General features: G+C 31.9%; 3 protein-coding genes, 1 non-coding gene and 1 pseudogene across 4 annotated transcripts; 2 read left to right on the top strand and 3 right to left on the bottom strand.

Annotated features, from left to right (window-relative positions):
• Positions 1–409: 409 nt before the first annotated feature.
• On the top strand, positions 410–2,307 carry LOC110666101 (adenylate-forming reductase 03009). The gene has a single exon (XM_021826479.2). It carries the CDS (start codon positions 452–454, stop codon positions 2,117–2,119), a length of 1,668 nt encoding a protein of 555 aa, XP_021682171.1. The 5' UTR covers positions 410–451; the 3' UTR covers positions 2,120–2,307.
• A 2,735-nt stretch (positions 2,308–5,042) lies between these two features.
• On the top strand, positions 5,043–5,116 carry TRNAT-AGU (transfer RNA threonine (anticodon AGU)). The gene has a single exon. It is a non-coding gene; the product is annotated as a tRNA-Thr (tRNA).
• Positions 5,117–5,276: 160 nt separating this feature from the next.
• On the bottom strand, positions 5,277–6,830 carry LOC110666096 (adenylate-forming reductase 06235-like; annotated as a pseudogene).
• Positions 6,831–11,271: 4,441 nt separating this feature from the next.
• Positions 11,272–12,916, bottom strand: LOC110666095 (adenylate-forming reductase 03009-like). Its single transcript, XM_058141014.1, has one exon. It carries the CDS (start codon positions 12,913–12,915, stop codon positions 11,272–11,274), a length of 1,644 nt encoding a protein of 547 aa, XP_057996997.1. The 5' UTR covers position 12,916.
• Positions 12,917–19,173: 6,257 nt separating this feature from the next.
• Positions 19,174–21,050, bottom strand: LOC110666094 (adenylate-forming reductase 03009-like). Its single transcript, XM_058141013.1, has one exon. It carries the CDS (start codon positions 20,995–20,997, stop codon positions 19,348–19,350), a length of 1,650 nt encoding a protein of 549 aa, XP_057996996.1. The 5' UTR covers positions 20,998–21,050; the 3' UTR covers positions 19,174–19,347.
• Positions 21,051–27,219: the final 6,169 nt, after the last annotated feature.

The raw sequence follows: 27,219 nt of genomic DNA, 5'->3' as shown, positions 1-27,219 counted from the left end.
GCCTTATATTATGTAAATTGATCGACATTATGATTAAATTTCGTCAATTTACATTTTCCAAAAGAAATTATGGAAGTCATATTATTTTAAATAAGATCAGCGAATATTTTATGTAAGGTATATATTTCTAATTAAAATTTACAATATTTTTAATATTATTAAATAAAATTTTTTAATACATTTAAATTAGAGTTCTAACTTAAAATCCTATAATTTTAAAAACAATCTAAATATCACTGAATTAATTTATTAATAAAAGTAAGCATTCCAATCTAGCAACTTGATCCATGTATGTACTAATGGTAATAATTTACTTTGACAAGCGTAATTAGATTTCCACAAAATTACTGTCCCCCTTTGAAATTGCTTCTTTATTTAAGACTTCGTTTGTGAAGCCCAAAGCAAACCAAGATTGAGTGTCTTCAAGTTAGAACAATTGAAATTTCTAAAAATGGAGCTGCCAGTGAGTGCGGTGGGCAAGAGCACGAGCTGTCGCGGGGTGGCATTCGAGAGCAACTGCGACAAACTCAGGCTAACAGCCCCACCAGCCCTGTCTCAGAGCGGGCAAAGTGGGAGATGGGTCTGGATTCCGAGGAGCCAGAATAAAGATTTATTCAACATTCCTCCTTTAAACCATTATCTCGAGAGGACAATGAGTCGATCAAGCAGTCACTTCTGCGACTTGGATTTAACTGAAGGTGCCGGCGAGGAGAACCAATTGCAAGACTTGGAAGAGAAAGGAGAGCCCTGTCACCTGGAGAAGCAGAACAAAGTTGCTGATACTGAAAAGCAGGATCAAGCACCTAAACCAGCAAAGCCAAGAAAAGCATCAAGATTGTCTATTATACTATTAGACCAAGGTCTCTTCACAGTCTACAAGCGTCTTTTCATGGTCTGCTTGACATTAAATATAGTTGCCTTGATCCTTTCATCCACGGGACATTTCCCATATGGCAAGCGCAACGCAGCTCTCTTTGCCATTGGCAACATTCTTGCTTTGAGCCTGTGTAGAAGTGAAGCCTTTTTACGGGTGGTCTTTGGGCTGGCAGTGAAACTATTTGGCAGGCCATGGGTTCCTCTCTTTCTCAAAACTGCGATCACATCCTTTCTCCAGAGCGTTGGAGGAATTCACAGTAGCTGTGGTGTCTCTTCCATAGCTTGGCTAGTTTATGCACTTGTGTTGTCGCTTAAAGACAGGGAAAACAATCCACCAGAGATCATTGCGGTTGCCTCCACTATTCTGTCCTTGCTCTGCATCTCTTCGTTAGCAGCTTTCCCTCTCGTCCGCCATTTGCATCACAATGTTTTTGAAAGAACTCATCGTTTCACTGGCTGGGCTGCTCTAGGCCTCCTCTGGATCTTTGTGGTTCTTACAACTAGCTATAATCCCAATTCAAAAACATATGGAAACTTTTGGGGTTCAAATTTTTATAAAAAGCAAGGATTCTGGTTCACTCTGATCATTACCACAGTAATACTTCTGCCTTGGCTAACGGTGAGTCGGGTTCCTGTCAAGGTTTCATCTACTTCAAATCATGCTTCCATTATCAAATTTGAAGGTGGCGTTCAAGCAGGCTTGTTAGGTAGAATTAGCCCTTCGCCTCTATCAGAGTGGCATGCCTTTGGGATTATATCAAATGGAGAAAAAGAGCATATGATGCTGGCCGGTGCAGTTGGTGACTTCACAAAGTCTTTGGTCTCAAATCCTCCAAACTACCTTTGGGTTCGAAAATTACACTTTGCAGGCCTACCCTATCTCATAAATTTATACAAAAAGGTCGTGGTGGTCGCAACAGGGTCAGGCATTTGCGTCTTCCTATCCTTTCTATTGCAACCAGCTGCAGCTGAAGTGTGTTTAGTGTGGGTGGCCAAGGGAATAAAGGAGAACTTTGGAAAGGAAATTATGGATATGGTAGGTGGGTATTCCAAGGATAAAGTTATTGTCCATGACACAGCTATACTGGGTCGTCCAAATGTGGCGAAGATGAGTGTGGAAGCTGCTAAAAATTGGGGAGCTGAAGTAGTCATTGTTACTAGCAATCCAGAAGGAAGCAGGGATGTTGTCAATGCATGCAAGGCTTCTGGAATTCCAGCTTTTGGCCCCATATGGGATTCTTAAAGATTGAATTAAATAGCATAATTCCAGTGCAGCTGCACCCTTAGTTTGAACACAAGTCCATCTCTCAGTACCCTCCTTTATAAATAATCAGTAAAAAGTAATAGTTTACCATAACTTTATATTTGGTATGATGTAACTCGAATAAAGAGAAAGTTAAGGCATAAATGGGGGTGCTGGAGTTGGGGAGAGATTTTTTTTTTTTTTTTTTAAAGAAAGAATAAAATGCTTAAAATATGAAGCACAAAACAAAAAATTTCTTCTTCCTTTCCATTTTCAATACTGGTTTCTTTACAAAGCTCTCCTCTCCAGCTCTCTTTTCTCTCTCAATTTTCTTGTTACAACAGCCTCCCTTTTATAAGGAGAAAAACTACCAGTACGAGACAAACTTCCCAAATTTTATGCTGGAAACATGAAAAGCTATTTCTTTACAAGTAAACAGATCATATCAAAAAAATTAGCTGCCATAACTTTTCTCAACTCTCCAAGACTAAGAATGCAATTTTGTTGAATACAAAGCATGTTAATTCAAGGCTAGCCCACTGTATATGAAGAATATATATATACTAGACATTTGCCATTATTTTAAAATTAGTATTATTATCATATAAAATTATAAAAATATCACTTTATTTTTAATTATTTACATTTATCAATTTCAAATTTAAAAATGTATTTACATTTAGAATTTTTAATTACTGTAAATCTATATATGTATAAATATAAAATCAAGATATTCGGTGGTAGAATAGTGTCAAAGAAATTCGTTGATAGAGTAGCGTCACATAAATTCTTTAACTATATTTAAAATTATATAGTGTTAATTGTTAATAAAATATATAATCAGAATACAGTATATGAGAAGTTGAAAATCCACCAATATAATGAATAAACACAAACACAAGAATGAGAAGCATCCAAATGATGACCAAAATATAAATAGCTTCATCTATATTTTGAATTCTAATGGTGGATTCTCATCTTTGACCTTCTTCAAAAAAAAAAAAAAAAGTCTCAATATGGAGCTTCCCAATTAGTTTAACTAACAGAAAAAAGACGATTGTAAACCATTGGGCTCCATAGGCACGCCAAGGTAAAATGTATTAAATTAACTCGAAAACAAAATATTCGAATTTTATTACCTTGAACAACTGTTCCATCATTTGTTGGTTGATCATATCCTTTCTTTTAGGGTCTTTTTTGGAATTTTCATATCCTTGGTAGCGTCAATTACTGTCTTTCAAAAACTAACTTCAATATGATCTCAAGAGTTGCATTTAGTGGAACTATTATGATCATTAGTTATGTCTAGAAAAATACCCGTATAAAAAAATTCCAAAAAATAAAAAAAAAAAAAAAAGAGAAAGAAAAACTGAAGCAATCACTATACCATAAAATAGCTGAGTCTTTGCACTCTCTTCCATATCAGAGGGCAATCCAAATTTACCAATTGAGCTCAATGATCGACTGTCAGTGTCGTTGTGTTTCAATCTCTTAGTTGATGCACGATTGTGACTTCTAAAAAATGCCCAGAGATTTAGTTTGAAGTCATACATGTTATTCCCTGCGTTTTTGGTCTTACGAAGGATTTTTTTTTTTTTCCAACAATCAAAAGTTTACTGTGATTGTGCAAATGGACTTCTAATATCATACAATCTCAATTATTATCTCATGTTGCACCATTTTCTATAATAACAAAATGGATTCTTTTAATGTATAAAATAATAATTCCAACTGCTTTTACTACTATAACCTTCCCAACCACGATTTTTTTATTTGAGGCATTTCACCTCGAAATAAGAAACTATATTGATATTGGGTATTGAATAAAAATATTATAAATAAAAATAAGTAGTAAATAGAAATAGATAAAAATGATAAATAAATTGTGGATTCCATCGTTCCTATGGTTACTTCTTAAACGGTGAGGTATTCTCTATACACCCGAGCCCCCTCCTTCATTTAATCATTTAATCAATGCTATTGTTAACATGTACAGTTCACACTCTTTGACTCTACTCATGAATTATTTAGTAAGAGGCCTTTGATTATGAGGATTAGTTAATTAGTTAACCCTATTAGTCCATTCTTGCAACCAACAAAAAGCAACTAATAAAGTGAAAGAGAGGAGAGGAGAGCACTGGCAATATTTCCCAATTAGTGACACAAAAATCAGCTTCCTGAAAAGGAAACCTATATCCTAAAACTTAATGTCATCATGAAGACATAATCAAGCAAACTTGCATTTGCGGAATTAAGTATTGCCTGCAGGCTGATACAACTACATGCACGAATCACATCACAATCATAAAGAAATAAGAATAAAATTTCCAAACTGTATCTGACAAGCTATGGTAAATTTACTTCAAGAGCAATGCCTTTTATGCCTTCCTAATTTAATGGATACCATAGAGTTCATGCTAAGTGATTGCAGCTCCAACAATGGAAACTTTACACCATTGACGGGATAAAATGCAATAAAGTGACATTTTATTATTGTAACATAAGATGGAATATGAATGGGATGGAAGCCAAAAGTAAAAGCTATTTGTAACTTTCTGTTAAAAAAAAAAAGTTATTGTAACTGAATTTATTGTTTTAAAAACAGTGAGGGAATAAGGAAAAGAGAGCATAACAAGTGAACTTATTTTTTCCATACGCCACTTGACAAGAAATTAGGATTAACATTTAGTAATATTTTGTGAACCTGCTTTAAAATTCAGTTTTATAATATTTATTATATAGATATGCAAACCATATTATATTTTAATTTTCATAAAAGAATCTCAGCAAAATTTAATTTGTCAATATATCCTTTGAATTATTAAGAACATAGAAACCATTAAGAAAATATGAATGCATCCGTGGATGACCGTTGGACATGGATTTGCGTTGATGAAATAGAGTTTCGAAATTTGCAATGAGTGCTTTCGTAGCTCAGTTGGTTAGAGCACCCGTTTAGTAAGCGGGAGGTCTTGAGTTCGACTCTCAACGAAAGCAAACATCTCTTTTTTTTTTTCCACATTTTATTCATTTCTTTAAATTCACAGATCTAGAGTGCATCGTACAATTTGACAAATCTGGAATCTATTCTAGATATAGGCACATATAACCTGTAAATTTGTAAGCAAACTAAGGAAATTAATAAAACTATAGACAATCAAGAATCCCAAATGGGAGCGAAGGCTGGAATTCCAACGGCCTTGCATGCACTGATGGCATCTCGGCTTCCTTAGGTTTGCTAGAGACAAACACTACTTGAGCTTCCCATACCTTAGCAGCTTCAAATCTCATTTGAGACACATCAGGTCGACCAAGCAGGGCACTGTCATGCACAATCACCTTGTCTTTTGGATGGCTGCTCACCATCTCCTTGATCTCTATACCAAAACTTTGCTCAATTCCCTTGGCTACCCAGATGAAGCACCAATTAGCTCTGCAAGGCTACAAAAGATACGACAAATATACTCCAATACCAGAACCAGTTGCCACCAAGAGAATCCTTTCATGCATATTCACTAGATATGGCATGCCAACGAAGTGGACTAGTCTAACCCACAGGTGGTTCGGTGGGTTTGTGATTAGGTGCTTTGTGTAGTCGCCAACTGCACCTACAAGCATCATATGCTCCGTTTTACCATCAGAAATTATTCCAAAACCATGCAATTCCGATAATGGTGATGGACTGATTCTTCCCAGAACACCAGCTTTCACTCCTTCCTGAAATTTTATAAAGGAAGCATGGCTAGATGGAGCTGAGACCTTAACAGGTTACTCGTCTCACTGTTAACCATGGAAGAATAATCAGAATTGTGATGGCAATTGTGAACCAAAACTCTTGCTGCCTGATCAACCTGTGGAGAAGATTGCTTTTGTACGATTTTGTTTCTGGGTCATAAGAGAACGTGAGAATGAGAAAGGCCCAGATAAGACCTAGAGCTGTCCATCCAGCGAACCTGTGAGTCCTTTCAAATCCGTCGTGATGGGGTTGGCGGACGAGAGGGAATGCTGCCAGAGAAGTGAGACACATAAGAAAAAGAATAGCAAAGGCCACGCCTAATATTTGAGGGGAAGTGTTCTCTCTCTTCTTAAGAGTCAGAACTAGTGCCTAGACGAGCCATACAATTGAAGAAATCCCACAGTTACTATGCATTCCACCAGGACTTTGAAGAAGAGATGTGATACAAGTCTTAAATCGAAGAGGTTTCCAGGACCTCCCAAAGACATTAACCGCAAGCCAAAATACAACCCACCAGAAGATCTCATTTCTGCTGAGGGTGGAAGCGAAAAAGTTTGCTATGGAGAAAAGGGCAGCGTTCCTTCTTGAATGTGGGAAATGCCCAGTTGCCGCAAGAACCGGCCCAGTGATATTCACAGCCAAGCAAATGACGAAGAGCAGCTTGTACATGGTAAACAACCCTTGATCAAGCAACATAATATATATCCTTGATCTTCTCTTTTTAGCAGCTTTTGATGATTGCTCGAGCTTAGTTTCCGACAGAAGTGCAACAGCTGGTTTCTCTTCTTTCTGATTTAAGTCCTTGCCTTCTTCTAATATATTTAGAACGATGTCATCTTCATCTTCTTCGAGATCAAGATCAAGATCACGGTAATGGCTGCTGGCTCCAGTACTCAGAGACAGAGACCTTTCTAACAAAGAAGAGTTTCGTGGATTTAGAGGAAAGCCAAAATCTCTTGCTTCCTTGTTGGTCATCCTTGGTCCACGATACTACGTGCAGTTTTACATTTTGTTGGAATGAAAATAAAATTCCTCCTTTCTTAATATTTTGAATTTTTGAGAAGAAATCTAAAAAAGGAAAGGAAATAAAAAGAATTATTTGAATTACATCACTGAATCAGCAGCTGCAGTCCTGGTTGATGAATAGGATAAGTGATTAGTTAATTACGTGTAATTATGGAATTCCAAAGCAAAAAATTAATAATTTTGAAAATTATTTTATCTTTAATGAACACTTTACTATTTATATTTAATGAATTCAACTAATATGTAAATAAATACTATTATTTAAATTTAAAATAAGCTCAGCCTTTGCAATTCATTTTCAAAACCATGGAATTTCTGCTACTTGTTGGCTTTGGTTGCTCTCTATCTTCACAATAAGGTGTCTAATTTGCTACTTTGTTTAAACTGAATATATTGATTAATTAGGAATGCACCAAAAGGTCTAACTTCAAGCAGGAGGTTTATCCAAGTTTTATATATTTATATAGAGAGAGAGAGAGAGTTCAAACACCTAATTTCAAATCAATGTGAGACAATACACCTCTTCTTGTTCATATATAAATATTTAGGACATAAAGTTTATGTAGAGAAAATAGACCGGTCTAACTCCATTTCAAAAGTTAATTTAAAAGAAAAATATTTATTTAAATTTTATATATAACTTAAATATCTTATCTCAAATCAATGTAGGACACATATATAACATAATTGAGGTTGAGGCATCATTGCAATTTTGAGCATTTTGCAATTTATTTCCACTTTTAATGTATTAATGTAGATGGTATGGTAATAAGTTTTGATTTCATCTATTGATTTTATTTGAAATTTTAGGTTTATGTTAATTTATAATTTATTTTAATTTGCATAAAATTTAAAGTAAAAAATTCAAATGATTTGTTAAATTAAAAATTCAATAACAAATCAACACGATAATTTATATAACTTAATCTATAATTTATTCATCTGAGCTATTTTAATTAAATTGAATTTTGACATAAAAATTAAATAAATAATTTTTTTAATTAATATTTTGATATAAAAATGACATTTTATAAATTAACTTTAATTTAATTTAAAATCTTTTTTTTATAGGGAAAATGAGTAATTTAATTTAATTTGCCTTTATTTTATGGATGACTTTTGGTTTTGTATCTGTAATGTCCTAGCCCTAGCCCAAGCCCAGCACCACTTGGGTGCTTGGGACGGTGCTTTATTCCCTCCCTTAACGTTCTGTTTTGGTGGGGGTGAGGGAAAGGTAAATAAGGGTAAGGAGAGGTAAGTAACTATTATACCCCTATTTGGGAAGATGTGTGTTAGTAAAGGAGAAGGGTAAGTAAGGGTAAGGCTTACCCTCCCTTACCTCTCAAATCCCAATTTTTCTTGCATCCCAAATTGGGGTGTAAGCTGTCACGGGCCCAGGTTTTAGCCCTTACTTGGGACCGTGCGGCACTTGGCTTGAACTCTTTCAAGATAAGTCAACCAAGAGAATCTGTTCAATACGATAAATATATTAGCATGGCTTGGCAAGCCAATCGGGAAAAATGTCACAAGCATCACATTTGAATAAGCATCTTAAGCATAATAAAGAACAAGACACCAGTATATCAAAAACAGGTTACTTCTTTCATTCATTAGTCACAATCGATACAATTAAGTTGGTTGTCCATACATCACTTGTAGGCAGGGGGGAACTTACAAGGAGTAACGGGACAAGTACTCACCATGCCAGTGGCTAGCTATATCGATCGCTTCATGGTAGTCAACTAGTCACTCTCCCCTAAAGAGCATTGGGAACACAATGAGATGTGATAGGAGGAAACATTACTATGCTTGAGCCATCACACCCCAAAATTACATGAATAGAAAATAATTACAAAATATCCCCTTTAGTCCCTGAAATTTACATATTACTACTTAAACTTTCTAACCCCCTTACCTCTCAAATCCCAATTTTTCTTTAACCCCAAATTGGAGTGTAAGCAGGGGGAGGTGAGGGCTGAAAATTACTTTATTTTTTATTTTTCTATTGTATCTTTAATTTTTTATTAAAAATCCAATTATACCCATTAAAAATAAACCTACTGTACAACTATAAATAAATGTTTTCTCTCTCAAGTAGCCATACATAGTTCTCTGCTTTCAATCATTTGTTTTTAAATAATTTGCTATAATTATTATATTTCAATTATCATTTTTTTATTTATTCTTTCAATAGTTTGCTTCAATTATTATGCTTCAATTATCATTTTTTTCTAAATAATCCATTTTTTATTCAATCTTTATTATATTTGTGCATTATTGTTTTGATTTATTAATTTTATGATTTACTTATAGTGGACCATTATTATTTATAAATTTAAGATTTATCATAATGAGTTTACTATTTAATAAATTATCTAATAAAAAAGAGTATTTTTGTACTTCTAATAATTATTTATCCTTCTTTCACCTATTTCCAAACATGAAAAATATACATTACATTTCCTTATCTTTCCATTAATTCACCTCTTTCCAAATATGAGATTTTTTTTTATTGTAACCCTCTTTACCCTTACCCTTCCCTACCCTCCATTATCTTTCCATTAATTACCCTTCCCTCACCCCATCCAAACAGAACCTAAATCACTTCCAATTCTCAACCTCTTTCTCCTTTTCTTCTCCGCTTCAAAGTCTAGGCCTTCTCATTTCCCTCTAAATCCTTCCTTTTGATCAACCTCTTCCAATCACATCATCAAGGCCATCATTTCCTACTCCCAATCTTCCTACTCTATCCCTCCTCCTCCTCCTCCTCCTCCTCCTCCTCCTTCTTGTCGCCATCCATCCCAGTCTTCCCAGAGACCAAAACCCCATCGCAAGCTTTGTGTCGATTGTAAGGACTGAAGAGACGACCCCCTGCATGTCCCTTTTTGAGACCCAAAACACGTGATGATTTTGTGATTAATAACAATCCTTTAGAAGAAGAAATCGCAAAAGGGATTTCGAAGATTGACGCATAAGAGTTTTGGAATAACAGAAGGAAAGAGGAACTTATCGCAAACAGTGACACACAACTCATAGGTATTGCCTCTGGCTCCTCTCCCTCAGCCTTGCTACAACCCCTGCAAGTCCCTACTACTGCATATCGCCTCTAGCTCTACCCATGATTTTCTAGGATTTTACTTCAATTTTGTGATATTAAGTATGCCCTTTTGCTTAGCTTAGCAATATTATGGCGTGTGTGTTTGTATTTTTTATCAAAGGCAAATGATATTAAAGCCCCTAAGGGGGTAAAGCTGAAGATACAAAAAGAAGTTGAGCTAAAGGGTTACATAAGAAAGAAGGGTCCCTTAAAGCTTTTGATGCCAGGCTATGGGCTGCCTGTTTACACTTTTACTTTCTGATATGAATTGTGATAGCATATTTTCCCTATTCTTAATTTGTTGGGTCTTATACATCAAAATGAAAATAAATGGGATTTCATTTGTTGGTACTTGTTGCTAATTAACTGGAATTTCATTTGCTAGGATTATAAGTTTTTTTTTTTTTTTTCCTCCTGGTTTGGCATTGTATTGGGCAAAAATGAGAGAGAGGAGAGATTGAGAGGGCGAAATAAGGCAAATAGTAGGGAGAGAATATTTGCAGGATATAAAATTAACGAACTAAATAATTTAATTTTTAAATTATAGAGATAAAATAATAATTAATAATAAAATTTGTGAACTAAACTATAAAATTTCTTTTTTTAACTTCCATATATTTTTACTCTTATAATATAAAAATACTCGACAAAAAAATAAAAATTTTATATTTATACATAATACATTATCTTTTATATTTATGAAAAACTTTTATTGGTGAAATCAAGATTTATTGGTGAAATCAAGATTATAAATTTTAATGAAAATCACGGATGAATTCATATAATTATGGACAGAATTTTTCATAGGTAATAAGATTTTTTTTTTTTTGTTTTGCTATATTCAAAAGGCCATAATAATATAATTAAAATTTTTATTACAGCCTAGAAAACATAATCTTTGTGTCTGCCATTCGAAATCATACTAAAAGCGTGTAATTATTTAATAACAGCACGGATTGAACAATATATTATAAATTCCATAAAAAAATATTACATCCTATTTATTCATTTATTTTTGTTACAAAGGGACGAGCTTCCAATAACAATATGATAAATTTAGAAATTGCAACTCTATTATAGAAAAATGTTGAGACTAGAGTATTAGTAGCTGTTTAAACTAAATAGCACAAATAGAAATTTTCTTATTTGTGCGTGGATTTGATCATTCAACCACAAACCATATCCATTAATGTACATATTAAAAATGAAAACAGCATTAAAGGAAAAATAATGTGAGCTCAAGTCCATCGATAACAATTTTGTTATATTAAATTGATCAGCAAGGATATGGGTTCAAGAATCCCAGATAGGACCGAAGGCTGAAAAGCCTGAAGCTTTGCAGGCATTGACTACATCTCTGCTACCTTCAGGATTGCTGGTAACGATGACCACTTCAGCGCCCCAATTTCTAGCAGCTTCAACACTCATTTCAGACACATTGGGCCGACCTAAGACAGCCGTATCATGCACTATTACCTTGTCTTTAGGATGCCCACTCATCATCTCCTTTATTTCTTTACCGAAGTTTTGCTCTATCCCTTTGGCCACCCATAGCAAGCACACACTAGCTCTACTTCGCTGCAAAAGGAATGACAAGAACACGCAAATACCTGAACCTGTGGCCACCAAAAGAACCCTGTCATACATGTTCACTAGGTAAGGCAAACCTGCAAAATGCACTTGCCTAACCCACAAGTGGCTTGGTGGGTTTGAGACTAAAGACTTTGTGAAGTCACCAACTGCACCAGCTAGCATCATGTGTTCTGTTTTTCCATCAGAAATAATGCCAAAGGCATGCCATTCAGATAATGGGGATGGGCTAATCCTTCCTAATATACCAGCCTTTACTCCTCCCTGGAACTTTATTATGGAGGCATGGCCAGAAGGAGAGGATACTTTGACAGGTACGCGTCTCAGTGTCACCCATGGGATGATAATTAGAACCGTGATGGCTACTGTGAACCAGAACTCTTGCTGTTTGATCAACCTTGAGCCTAGTCTGTTGCTATAGAATTTGGTTTTTGGATCATAAGAGATAGTGAGCATCACAAATGCCCACAGGAGAGCTAGAGCTGTCCATCCAGCAAATCGGTGAGTCCTTTCAAATACATTATGATGGAGATGACGGATGAGTGGGAATGCTGCTAAGGCAGATAAGCAGAGAAGTGAAAGAATGGTGGAAGCCACGCCTATGATCTCTGATGAAGTGTCTTCTCTGTCCTTAAGAGTGAGAACTAAAGCATATATGAGCCAGGCAATGGAAGAAACCCCACAGCTGCTATGTATTCCACCAAGACTTTGAAGAAGAGAAGTGGTGGCAGTCTTGATTGGGAGAGGAACCCAAGACCTCCCCAGGACCTTGACTGCGAGCCAGAAAACAACTCGCAGGAAGGCCTCGCTCCTACACAGTGTCAAAGCAAGAATATTGGCTATGGCATAAAGGGCAGCTCTATTTCTTGCATATGGGAAATTCCCAGTGGCTGCAAGAACCAATCCGATCATGTTCAAGGTCAAGCATACCACAAAAAGCCGCTTGTACACTGTAAACAGGCCTTGATCGAGCAGTATAATTGACAATCTTGATTCTTGCTTTTTTGCAGGCTTTGGCGGTTGCTCACGCTTACTAGCAGATGGAAGTGGGTTTGCTGTAAGCTCTTTCTCCGCTTGTTTTCCTGCTTCTAATATTTCCAAACTGATATCATCCTCTTCTTCTTCATCGATGTCAAGATCACAGAAATGGCTACTGGCTCGACTCGCAGACCTTTGTACAGTAGAAGGAAACACTTTGGAGGAGCTGCCTTGAAACCAAGAAAGCCAAAATCGGCTACCGCCTGTTGGCTGACCTTGGGTGATTGGTGAAAGAGCAAATGGATCAGCATGGGGTTTGATTTCGAAGGACACTCCTCGGCAGCTTGAAAACCTCACTGGGCTCTGCATGTTTTTCTCCGAAAGAGGAGAGGACAAGATGATAAAGATGTATATTCAAAGTGGCTTGTAGTTGTGTTGTTAATGGATGCAACGTTGGCTATTAATAGAGGCTTGTAAATGATACATTTTTTTTTTTTGTCCTTTTGAATTACTACTCCTCCTTTTCTTTGCAGCGCAAAGAAAAGTCAAACCTATTTCAGCTAAAAATTGCAAATTTGCAAAGACCTTACTTGCAAGACTATTGCAATAATAATAATAATAATCATAATAATTGTAGAAAATACAAACTAACAAGACTTGTATCGGAAGAATTCCATGACTTTGTGACGGTCGAAAATGAACTTCTTAATTAGAAGTAAAATAATCACTAATAAAATAAATTAACAAAAATTGACTAATTATTGAATATATTTAGAGTCCTAAAAAATATTATTTTCTTAAATACAATAAAACAGTATTTACTTAATTATAAAAATGTGAGATTCATATTTTAAAAAAAATAGTGCATATGTATCGAGTACATTTAATAATTTCTCATAAAATTTTAATACAAAATTCATTAAAAAAAAGAAAAAATAAAATAAAATAAAAACAATTTTATACCACTCTATTTGAAATAAAATTTTCTCTTAAATTCAATTTAATTAATAATATTCAATACAAATTGAATGATTTATGATAAAAATTATGTTTATGAAATAAATTTTAAAATAACAGATTTTTTTTTTGATTTCACAATTTGAAATCATCCAAAGTAAAATAAATGCATTTTTTTTACTTCCTTATTAAATAAATTAAATTCATGTAAAATTGATTATATTGTTTTCAATACGGTAATTTTCATGCTTTCAAAACAATTTTTTTTAAAATTAAGTTCTAATAATAATATGAAAAATCGGATGATTTTTCTTCAAATTAATGATTTTATTATTTTTCTATGAACCGAAAAATATAATTCTTATTTATAAATTTGGTTTGGAATCAGTCCTTGCATGCCATCCCTAGAAAAAAAGGAAAGATAAATAACCGTAGTTAAACAACAATTTCATTATTATATTTCATCAATTATAAGGATATATATTGGGAGTACTTTATCCCCTAGTAGACCAACTGTACAAGATTAATCTTATTCATTGGGTTGGGATACTTGTGGAATATCTAAATTTCAAGGAATTCTAACTAATTAATAATAATCATACAATACAAACAAGGTCATATCCACAAGAAGAAATTGCATTTTTGGAGGGGAGACTGTAATAGAGTTGAATTGTTATGGATAATAAATGGTAAATCATTGGCAGCTCAGCCTTCAAGTTTCTAAATTAAGTGAAGTTGGCACGCAAGCATTTGAGACTGGTTGGTTTACGTATCAGTTAATCACTAGCAACTGGGATGTGTAGTAGCGCCATACAAACGGATTGCTTCACCTAACCAATACAAAAACTAATGGTGATTTGTTCAAGTGGCCTTGTTACTTGTTTGGATGCTAGACGAGGAAAGGGACCCTTTTAGTTTTGAAAATTTCAGAAAAATACAAGGCAGATTGAAGTTAATATGATGATCGAAAAGAAGAATTTTGTACCAAGAATTGAAAGCTTTTTCAGGTCACTGGTCTGAAAAATAGTGTCAAAGAATCGGAGACAAGAAAATTAAAGTAGGACTTTTGAATAGTCTAAACTCTAGACCTTTCTTTTATAAGAAATATATGTGTTAATTTCCTGTTCTAAAATTGATCATTTTTATTATTCAATTATCAACTCAAACTCTGGATTGCTAAAAATTAAAAGATAAATTTTGTAAATTTATTTTTTAACATAGAAATACGTCCAAATCTTATATTTTTCAGGTGTACAGAATGGACAGAAAAATGAGAAAAATTAATTTATTGTGGAGATCAAATAAAACCTTAATTAAGGATAATCTAGTTAATTTAATTAGAAGGAGATATATATTGAGAAATGAATCGAGTTTAATCATATCTTAAAGGTTAGTTTAAGAGGAGGTTGCTCAAAGTTTATATATAGAATAAACACCTTATCTTAGATTAATGTAGGATAATACATTTCCTCACATATTCCCTCACGCCCAAGCATGACAATTTAGAGCGTGAAATTTACAGGCAAATATATCTACAAGTAATGCAACATTAAAGAGGATAGGCTTCAATATTATATAAATAAAATGAATCGTGTCTAAATTCACCATAAAAACTAATTTAAGAAGAGAAATTTTGTTCAAGTCTTTTATGTACATTAATAACTAATTGCAAATATATTTTGTAAATTTAATTTTTTTTTTAAGATAGCAATATGTCAAAATATTACAATTTTTTCAAGTGCATAGAATAGATGGAACAATGAAAAAATTAATTATTGAGATTAAATTAATAAAAGTATTATTAATTATAATCAAGTTAATTTAATTAGCGAGGAGATAGTAAACAATAAATTTTTTATATTCTTAAATTTCTTTGAGGTTGGAGCACAAATTTCCCCTTTTTTTTTTTAACTTGAATTTTTATTTTTCCAATATGCTTTTAATTAGACTAGAATGATAAGTAAACCTCAAATCCAATATGTAATATTTAAAGTCCTTAATAAAATTCTTGAACTTCAAGAGGACATTCCCCCTAGCTTCCCAAAACCCTTCCTCCCAATAAAGTAAAAAATATTGATTAAGATGCTCAAATACTCCCTTAATATTAAAAAGATTAAATGGTAATGCTAAGTTGGCAGCCATCCAAGTACAAATTGTTATGGAAAATCATTTAAAAACATATAAACTTGCATGGAAGATGCCTTCTGGGCTTCAAGACGTGCCTAAAAAAGAAATATGGATCAGTAAAAGATTCCACAATCCCTCTGAAAAAATACTTCATCTGAAGTGACTTAGCGAAGGGCTTATACCAGCTAGACAACCAAGAGGACACAAAGGTACGTATAAGTCTAAAGTCTACTCCCTCCTTTATTCTATTGAATTTCATTCCTAAGTCTTCCTTCAACAACTTGCCAAATTAAAGCATCTTCAGCGAAACAATTCCAGGCTTCCTGATCCGTCAATGATTTCTCCTAGTCAATAAGAGTTTAGGCTTCTAAAATATTATTCATTCCATATCTGGAATTCATATAAACATTTACAGATAGAAGCAAAAAGGGATTGAAATGTTAATTAAATGAGTTGCGTAATGGTTATCTTTCCCTTCTTCCAAATACGTCAATCATTCAAATTCTTTAGAGAAAATTTCAAGCCCTACCTTTTTGCAGGCTAGGGGTAACGTTAGGCAAAAGTTTTGTTTTTTTTTTTTTGTTTCTTTGCCTACATAAAATCTTTATAGGTAACTCCAAATGAATTAAATTTTATCCTATAATATGCCAAACTAGGCTGGCAAAAGATTTAATAAATTAATGAGTCTGAAACAAAAGAGATTCTAGACTTTGTATCTTTTCCAGTTTTTAATTTATATATATACACCGAATCGTTCAAAAGCTTGATTACGTGTTGTCACATTGAATTTGACTGATTCTGCTTCAAGCCAGTAATAAGTTTAGGTCTTATTATGACATTGAATTGAAAACCAATTAGCTTTAATTAATTAACTTGTCATCCATTTGCATTACAGTTGAAGTTGAAAGAGAATCAGCTGACATTAATTTCTATCCCAAATGGCCAAAACGCCAACTTTGGTTGACTAGTCTCACTTAATTGAATTATTTACAATTCACTTCAATTCATATAAAATTTAAAGTAATTTAAATAATTCATAAAATTAATCTAACTATCTATATTATTATCTGTTTAAATTAATCAATCAATAACTCGAATTTTAATTCGGGCAATTTGAAAATTAAATAAAATTTTATTTTAAAAGAACTTTTAATTTGAAATGACTTACAAATTTACAATCCACAAATTAATTACAAATTTTTTATATAATGATTTAATAAATAATTTAAATCAACTTATAATTTAAAATCATCTGATCCAAACAAAAATAATAGGAAAAAATACAAAAAAAAAATACCATATAGTTTTACGCTTTGACATATAAGGGATTGAAATTTAATTTTTATCCATTCAATATCATGTGTTTTCCTCCATTAATAAATTTAGTTTAAATCATTAGTTACGGTTAAATAACTCTGAAGTGGCAATCATACAGCACTAATATGACGACACATAATAGATATAATGCTTACTTTGTGCTCAATGATACTTATGTGACGAATACATGACACTGACTCATCGTACATGTATTGCTATCATATTAGTACCATTTAACGATAACTAATGATTTGGATAATATTTGTTAACAAACGAAAATATAAGACATCAAATTGATAAAAATTAAACTACGATCCCTTATGTGTTAAAACACAGAGCTACAAGATTATTTTTTTTTTGTATTTTTTCCAAAACAATAATTAATATATAAAGGAAAGATATAATCAAATTTTAATATGGCCGTTATATTGGCATAAAAGTCTCAGAAACTTTGTCCAAGTCTACTTAATTTTGATTGCATCGCGCGCAGCAATCAGTTTTATTTCTATACTACTGTAGTGGTAAATTTGGAAAAGAAGACTTCTAGAATGAAATGCATTATTATTTAATGAATATTACTGGCCCCTCTAAATTTATTTATTTAAAAAAAAAACCGTTTACTTTTAAATTAAAATAATATAATCTTTATGTCATTTTATTTTATTATGTCAATAAAACCATTTTTCCTTTAAATTAGACATAAATCATCCTTAATAAAAATTTAATTTTTTAATATAATTAATTTTAATTAAAATTTAAATATGAATTAAGACTTTATAATTTTGAAAATGAAATTTATATAATTTCTTTTCTTCCTCTCTCCTTTGTATCTCTAGAAACCAAACTCCTCAAATCCAACAAATTACAAAAATTTTCACAAATCCTCGAAAATCATTTTGCACAAACATCAAAACCAAAGAAATTGCATGAACCATAAATTGTAAAATTATCACTACAACACCTTTAATTCCAAATTTACAATAATTTTGTAGGGCAATAAAACAAAAAGCAATGGCAGAACACAGAAGACGAGATGAACATAAAAAATGTAGAGTTAGCAAAAAAAAAAAAAAAATCATAAAAACCCATGGCCAAATCATGAAAGTTAACAAATGCTAATTGAGATAGAATATGGAGAGAGGCATATTTTTGTTGACCAAATCAAATTTTCAAGGCTCAATTGTCCCTTTAAACTCGTGGCCGGGATGGGGACAATGACTTACGGGCTTCTTATAGGGTGAATAGATTATTTTAATTAAGATTTTTAATTAAAATAATAAATCAGTAAAACAACAATACATGAAAATTAAGAGAGGAGAAATTATATAGAGATTGAAAATAAAGAGGTATTATTAGATGCTCTCCAAGTATATACTTCCTCTTTTATAATGAGATGGGATTCATAATCTCAAAAATTTTTCAAAAATTTAGAGTAATTATAAATTTGCGAATGTGTAGTACACTAAAAATGGTTTTTTCATCAATAAATGTATATGGGACTGGACCCATTGATCTTAGGCTAAAATCTTGTTGATTTTTTTTCCCAATCTTCTCATATCATATTATTTATTAAAATCTTGCTTATAATAAAAATAATAAATAATTCATCCCACGTAGAAAGCATTACCACTATCATTTTTTTTTTTTAATTTCTCTAATGTTGATGTTTTACTGATTTGCCATTTCAATTAAAAATTCTAATTGCAAAAACTTATTCACTATATAATTTCTTTCCGTTTTAATATATATATATATATATATATATGTACTCTCCCAGCCCATTAACGCCGCACTTGGCATTCCTAGCCCTATGTGAATATACAAAACAAGGAAAACCAAATTTTCCATGCACGATTTTTTTTTTTTTAATACATGATCAAGTTTTTGTTGTTAATATTTTGCAAATTGATTTAAATAAAAAAAAAGTGAAAATAGGAATGGAAAAAATCAGTAAAACATCAACATTATCAATTTAATATAATCTGTGATGAAGTGAACGTCAATGTCAATTCAATCGATAACATTTTATTAATTTTGCAGCGTCATGAAAAATTCAAACTTAATGAATAATGAAGTACATGTGCTTAAAAGCTAAAATTTTATAAGATTTTAATTCAATACATTTATTTTTATTAATTTTTATAATTATAATAAAAAATTTTATTTTTTTAACTTTAAAAATTTTATTTTTAAAATAAATAGAAATTAAGTGTAATTGTGTGAGAATTTAATTGTATTTTTTCTTGCAAAATATCTGTTAGAATTTATTTTTTTATTTTATTTTTTTATTTTTTTTGCTCTTGTTGACTAATTGAGTTTGAGAAAAAAAGAAAACAAAAGAAATATGGAACATTAACTTGGGACACAAATATCATACAATTGATCTGTAACGATATGAGTTCAGGAATCCCAGATAGGTCCGAAGGCTGAAAAGCCTGAAGCTTTGCAGGCATTGACAACATCTCTGCTGCCTTCAGGATTGCTGGTAACGATGACCACTTCAGCGTCCCAATTTCTAGCAGCATCAACACTCATTTCAGACACATTGGGCCGACCTAAGACAGCCGTATCATGCACAATTACCTTGTCTTTAGGATTACCACTCATCATCTCCTTTATTTCTTTACCGAAGTTTTGCTCTATCCCTTTGGCCACCCACAACAAGCACACACTAGCTCTACTTGGCTGCAAAAGGAATGACAAGAACACGCAAATACCTGAACCTGTGGCCACCAACAGAACCCTGTCATACATGTTCACTAGATAAGGCAAGCCTGCAAAGTGCACTTGCCTAACCCACAAGTGACTTGGTGGGTTTGAGACTAAAGACTTCGTGAAGTCACCAACTGCACCAGCTAGCATCATGTGTTCTGTTTTTCCATCAGAAATAATGCCAAAAGCATGCCATTCAGATAATGGGGATGGACTAATCCTTCCCAATATACCCGCTTTTACTCCTCCCTGGAATTTTATTATGGAGGCATGACCAGAAGGAGAGTATACTTTGACAGGTACACGTCTCACTGTCACCCACGGGATGATAATTAGAACCGTGATGGCTACAGTGAACCAGAAATCTTGCTGTTTGATCAACTTTGAGCCTAGTTCGTTGCTATAGGATTTGGTTTTGGGGTCATAAGAGATAGTAAGCATTACAAATGCCCACAGGAGAGCTAGAGCTGCCCATCCAGCAAATCGGTGAGTCCTTTCGAATACATTATGATGGAGATGGCGGAAGAGTGGGAATGCTGCTAAGGCAGATAAGCAGAGAAGTGAAAGAATGGTGGAAGCCACTCCTATGATCTCTGATGAAGTGTTTTTTCTGTCCTTAAGAGTGAGAACTAAAGCATATATGAGCCAGGCAATGGAAGAAACCCCACAGCCGCTATGTATTCCGCCAAGACTTTGAAGAAGAGAGGTGGAAGCTGTCTTGATTAGGAGAGGAACCCAAGACCTACCCAGGACCTTGACTGCAAGCCAGAAAACAACTCGCAGGAAGGCCTCGCTCCTGCAAAGTGTCAAAGCAAGAATGTTGGCTATGGCAAAGAGGGCAGCTCTATTTCTTGCATATGGGAAATTCCGAGTGGCTGCAAGAACCAAACCGATCATGTTCAAGGTCAAGCAAACCACAAAAAGCAGCTTGTACACTGTAAACAGGCCTTGATCGAGCAGTATAATTGACAATCTTGATTCTTGCTTTCTAGCAGGCTTTGGTGGTTGCTCACGCTTACTAGCAGATGGAAGTGGGTTTGCTGTAAGCTCTTTCTCCGCCTTTTTTCCTGCTTCTAATTTTTCCAAATTGATGTCATCCTCTTGTTCCTCTTCTTCATCGATGTCAAGATCACAGAAATGGCTACTGGCCCGACTCGCAGACCTTTGTACAGAAGAAGAGAACACTTTGGAGGAGCTCCTTTGAAACCAAGAATGCCAAAATGGGCTATTGCCTGTTGACTCATTTTGGGTGAGTGGTGGAAGAGCAAATGGATCAGCATGAGGTTTGATTTCAAACGCCACTCCTCGGCAGCTTGAAAACCTCACTGGGCTTTGCATATTTTCTCTAAGTAGAATAAACAAGAATGATTTGTATGGAAAGAGGATTTAGATATTCAGAGATGCTTCTGCGTTAATTTGAGTTCTTAACGGCTATTTATGGGCGTTTTAAAGCAATTCTTTTATTAAAAAAAAAAAAAAAAGGAAATATAATTCCAGTTCTTCCTTTGCGGTGCAAAGAAAAGTCATATATTCATATAACTATTTTTAACTTTTTTTTTATTAGAGTTCTTTTTTTTTTTGGAATGTCAAGTCAAGAGAGTTGAGACAACTAGAAAATCCATATGAAATATTGGTTTTTCTAATAATACAATGATAAAGCCATTATCATCAGGACCTTACCATGTGGTTGGCGTGGGCTCACGCGAAAGAATAAACCTCAAGAAGACATTGTTCAACCTGAGGCCTTGTTAGTGCTGGATGGGGAAGACCACCTAATACAGAACATATGCTTAATTTCCACACCTCAAAATTTTTAACAAATTAATTTATTTTTGCCTAGGAAATTAATTCAATTAAGCGAAGTGATTTGGACAATTAATTCATGCGCACACGAGTCTTCGGTTATAAAATGACTCGCGCTAGAGCTAATCATGATTTAGAATTGAATTCTCAGAGCAAGAATATAATTTAAAATTGCACACAATTAAATTAATTTTTATTTTCATCCTAAAAGAATTCACTTTCAATTTAATTTAAGACAATTGATTTTACATTTTCAATTTTTAAACTATATTAATTTCTATTTTAATTATTTAGTAAAAACTATTCAAAATAATCGAAATAGGAATCACTTGAAATTTATAATCGAAACCAGATCAACTGACTGGAATTATGAGAAACCAACCTGGCCGATCTGATCCCTCCTTTCTCCAAAGCAGAATTAGAGCGTGTCCATGTCTAAGCTAACCGGAAGCACTATATAATTATTCTTTGTAGTGTATTCTTCTATTGACTTTCATTCGTAGTCTTCCTCTATCAACTTACAAAAGCATCGCGCCAGCATTCAGTGGCGTTACGCTTCAATGATATATAGTTCAGAGTCAAGAAGGTGGGGTTTGAAAAATATTATTCTTTCACATCAGGAGTTCATATTATATTAAAGCCTAATAAATTTATCTAAAACAAATTATTATAAAAGAAAAAAGAGACCAAGCCCTTGTTCGGAATTCTCATTGCCCTGTAGATAAACACTATTAAATGGATTAGTAATGGTTCATATAATGATAAAAATTAATAAAATATAAACAAAGTGAATAAAATACAAAGATATCTTTATTATAAATAAAATAATCTGTCTTATAAAAAAAAATAAAAGATATTGTGCTTACAAGATATACTATTTTATTAATAACCACCCTAAATGATTGGAACAAGATATACTATTTTATTAACAACCACCCTAAATGATTGGAATAAAGTAATTGTATATTTCGGCATCGGAGACTCTTAAAAATGGAAAGTGGAGACTTGTTCAAGCATTGAACAAAAACTTGGCAATGTTATTTATAAATTGGGAAGCAAATGCAGTTATTGAACAACAATGAGCTAGGGGTAGGGGTGTGCAAACGGTCGGTTCAGTTCCGAACCAAACTGAATCAATAAAACCGAAAATCAAAAATAAAAAATTTTAAAAATCGAACCAAACCGATTGATAAGAGAAAATCGAATCGAATCGAACCGAACCGATAAATATCGGTTCGGTTTAGTTTTAAACCGATCAAACCAAAATTTATAAAATTTCATATTTTTAATATTAAATCTAAATAATAAAAACATAAAAACAAAAAAAAATTAGAAATCAAAACTCAAAAATCTTAAGGTTCGGTTCAGTTTTCTTTGATTTTGGTTCGATTCGATTCAGTTCGATTCAATTCAATTCGATTTTTTTTATTTCCTGTATATATTAATAATTTCGGTTTGGTTCGGTTTTTTTATTTTTTTATAAAAATAACTGAATCGAACTGATTAACCAAAATTATCAAAATTATAAATCGAACCAAACCGATTGAATTTTAAAACCGAATCGATTGAACTGAATTCAATCGATTAGGTTCGATTTTTCGGTTTAAACCGAAAACTGCTCTCCCCTAGCTAGGGGACTGCAAGTTGATAGAATTAGTTGCCGAAGTTGCAGCCACCCATATAATTGAAGCACTTGAAACAGAATCAACTCACATGCATAATCTCAAATCGCCAATTTTGGCCAATTAATTCGTGTTCTTCACCAGAAGCCTGCAAAAACTTAGCTTCATTTCATATTGTACAGACCTAGCTAGATTTGTTGACTCTGTCCACTTCCACTTAATTTCAACTAGACCACGGTAATGATGAACTCATGAAAGAAAATTTAATTTAGTGCAGTTTTTCTTTTTAAACTTTTAAATTACAAAGCACTTAGCTGCCATAAAAGAAATACAGACTAATCATTTATTTGGATAGAGGAAAATGGAGAAAGGGAAAAAGAAAATGTATTTTCTTAAATTTTCTTTATTTAGATAGCAAACAGAGAAGTGAAAAGAAGAAAAATAAAAGGAAAATTATATTTTTCATGCCAATTTTTTCTCATTAACCCAAAAAATTTCTATTTCTATTTAGTTGGAGTGAAATAAAAAGAATTAAATACTATTTATATTAAACTTACTTATATACCCTTGACATTATATAATAATAAAATCACAAATTTATGAAAATAAGTAATTTTATTAGAAAAGAAATAATATTTCTTCTCTATTTTAATAAAATATTTAAATAATAAAAAATATTTAAGAAAATATATTTTCTTAAATTTTTTTTATTATTTAGATAGCAAATAGAGAAATGAAAAGAAAAAAAAATGAAAAAAAAAATATTTTTTTATGCTAATTTTTTCTCGTTAACCTAAAACATTTCTATTTAGTTTGAAGTGAAATAAAGCGAAATAGAAAGAATTAAATATTATTTATATTAAAATTATTTATATACCATTAACATCATATAACAATAAAATCACAAATCCATTAATTTTATTAAGAAAGAAATTATATTTCTTCTTTGTTTTAATAAAATATTTAAATAATAAAAATTTTTTAATTTATTATTTTTTTTTATTTTTCCTTTTTAATTTCTCCCCGTTTCCTTTCCATAACTAAGGACACAAACAACAGGCAAATATAATAAAAGCCATTGCTTTTTTATAACTCTTCTCAATCCATATTCAGTTGGATTTTGAATTTGAAATTTATTACTGATCAATATATATTTAATTATATGAATATATACAAAAATATAAATAATGAGGTGAACTACATATATATATATATATATATCATTGACTGAATTTTGATTCCGAATGTTATTAACAAAACTTTCATTCTTTCAAGGGAAATCTCATATTTATGATAAAAATGGAAATTACACATTCCAAAACAACTTGACAATTTGAAAATCACAAGGCTATAACTCCCAGGCGAGAGCCCCTTCTATTCTTTTAAATATTCAAAACAATATTACTTAATTTGTGAATATTATATTAAATAGGGTTAATATAGTCCAATAAGAATTACATATATATTAAATTTGAGAACTTAGATTCGACTAATTAATCTTTTCTATATATGTTAAAAATATATTAAATTAATTAATAAATAAATAAATATTAAATATGAATGACTGTAAATAATTACAGTATGTGATAATTGTTTATTAATAAAATTTAAAATATTCATAATATTTGATACGCTAGCGATATTGATTTAGTGTCAGATTATTTTGATTATGTAATAAAAACCTATAAAGTCCTGGTGGCTGGTGGGACTCCAAGTGGGAATGCTAGCTTAATTTGGAGGGTTCTCTGTTGATAGACACAAGGGGTGGGGCCCAAATTGATGGGCAAAGACTTCCTTTGTTGACAAACACAAGAAGGATGGCCTAAATTGTTTTACAAATTAAGCCCAGTAGAAAACGCCCTTGAGAAAAAAAAAAAAAAAAATCTCTTTCTCGTAAATTTCTCTCGGATAAATCTCTTTTTAAATCTCCCCCCAACAAGTCTCTCTTACACTCTATGAATCTCTCTATTTCTTAAATATCTTTTTTTTCTCTTCTTGATACATATCTTCTTTCCATGATAAATATATCTCTTTTTAATAAATTTCTCTTCATCTCTCTAATAAATATTTCTCTGATAAAGTGATAAATTTCTAACTCTGTCTAATTATTTAAAATTTTGTAAATATTACAATTTATTTTATTCATTTTATTTAAGAATCTTTGCTTTCTTTTATAAATAACTTTGTTTATAATTTTTTTATTAAATTAGACTATATTCTCTCCATATTTTAGGTTTTACTTGTGTATATTTTATCCTTAAAATTCATTTAATTATTTAGAAAACTTTATTATCTAAATTGAAATTTGTACTATTATTTTTAGTTACCTCTTTTATATTTTATAATGCATATTTATTTTTACCTTTACAATAATTTTAATTTGATTATTTCAGTATTTTGTTTTTATATTGTCTTTATTACTAATATCAAAAATAAAATATTTAATTAATTAGAATTTAAAATGTTTTGAAACTACATAATTTGATTAAAAAACTAAATAGAAATTAACACATTATCATCATTTCTAAAGAGAGAGTAAAAAAGGTTTGCCTCTACCCTTCTCTCATTTCTAGATAGAGAAACAAAAAAGGAAATAGAAAAAATATATATATGTATATATTCCCCTCTCCCTAATCGAAACTTTCTTTATTCTTTATTCAAATTTTATTTTTGAGAGAAGATAATATATTAATTATTAGTAAGACCAGGTATATCTAAAGGTTAATATAGTTGATAAGGATAAAAGCTTTTCTTTTTTAGTTGGTAAATATAAAAGTTACCTTTTTTATTAATCAGAGTTTAATTTTCTTGAGAAGCACTTTAAAATTATTTATTCTACATGCATTGAGCTGATGTAGGGATGTAACCCTTAATATGGTCAAGAAGGAAACTTAATCTGGATACATAAAAATTAACCAAAAATAGTATGATCCTATAAGTATTAAAAGAATAAACGAGACATTAATTGAGAGAAAAAAAAAAAACTGTATTAACTGAAAGATAGAAAACAATAAATTAATCAAGAAAAGGTAAGGCATTAATTAGATAGAGTAATTAATCAAAGTTGCAATAGTCGATCGATTGATAAGCTATGAAGCATTTTTGTATAAAACATAATAGCACATAGTACTATTTTTTCCCTTATTAGAGGTGTATATGCAATATGTGCGTACGCTATTGGCTTTTGTTTCTCCTTCCTTAGTTTCAGTTGCTACTTTGGAGAGATTATACTTGTAGAGATTATACTAAATACATAATTAAGAGTAAGTTCTACGAAATTAAAATTACTTCTTTTATTTCTAATAACACACTCTTTTTCTCATTATTTATTCCACAATAATTTTTTTTCTTCATAATTAAGTCAATTTATTTACATGTTTATTTTTTATTTGCAGGTTATTTGATATAAAATGCTTACATGAAATCACCACAATGTATAATTTCTCCATGTTCTGACAATTTTTCCTTAATTACTCACATGAAAAGATTTTTTTTTTCTGCGCTAATTGAATGTAACTCATCATATTTCCAGTCACAATTAGATATATCAATATTGCAATTTTCTAATTCAATTTCTTTTTCACTAAACATCCAATAAATTGAAACATTAAATAAACTTCATCAAATATTTCATGATGGATTGGAAGCTAAAGGCAAGCCAGATGAACTCATCTTTATTCGAAACATAAGATACACGATACCAAAAGAAAATAGGACTATAGGCCAACAAGCTAGCAAACCAATATATAGAGGTACAGATATATAGAGGTTGCACCAAAGACCTAGTCCAAGGAATGACAGAGAAAGCAAGTTCAGGTCCACTGCATACAAAGCAGAGGAAGAGTTTATTTTTTATCACACTATTTATTATAACCCACATGATTAGGCATACTTAATTGGTGCCGTTCTCAACCATCATCACTCGGAGGATCTGGAATATAATCATTCAGCTTCCAGAACCCTATGTCAATTTGAATCATACCTTTGTTGAGCACATTACTCCACCATTTCGGGGGCACCTTATGATCATCCGTTAAAAGATCGTTATATTTATTCAAGAGTGCAATATCAAGATCAGTAATAACCACGTTGAAAACTGTATCCTTTCCTTGGTAACCTGCAACTCCATGAAGAT

This window comes from Hevea brasiliensis, chromosome 18 (assembly GCF_030052815.1).
Source record: "Hevea brasiliensis isolate MT/VB/25A 57/8 chromosome 18, ASM3005281v1, whole genome shotgun sequence".
NCBI lineage: Eukaryota > Viridiplantae > Streptophyta > Magnoliopsida > Malpighiales > Euphorbiaceae > Hevea > Hevea brasiliensis.
Note: the sequence above shows the minus strand (reverse complement) of the source record. Positions and strands in the feature narration are given on the sequence as shown.

What these genes read in the sequence shown, in the direction of transcription:
- LOC110666101 (XM_021826479.2), top strand. Translation starts at nt 452, where the DNA reads ATGGAGCTGCCAGTGAGTGCGGTGGGCAAGAGCACGAGCTGTCGCGGG.
- LOC110666095 (XM_058141014.1), bottom strand. Translation starts at nt 12,915, where the DNA reads ATGCAGAGCCCAGTGAGGTTTTCAAGCTGCCGAGGAGTGTCCTTCGAA.
- LOC110666094 (XM_058141013.1), bottom strand. Translation starts at nt 20,997, where the DNA reads ATGCAAAGCCCAGTGAGGTTTTCAAGCTGCCGAGGAGTGGCGTTTGAA.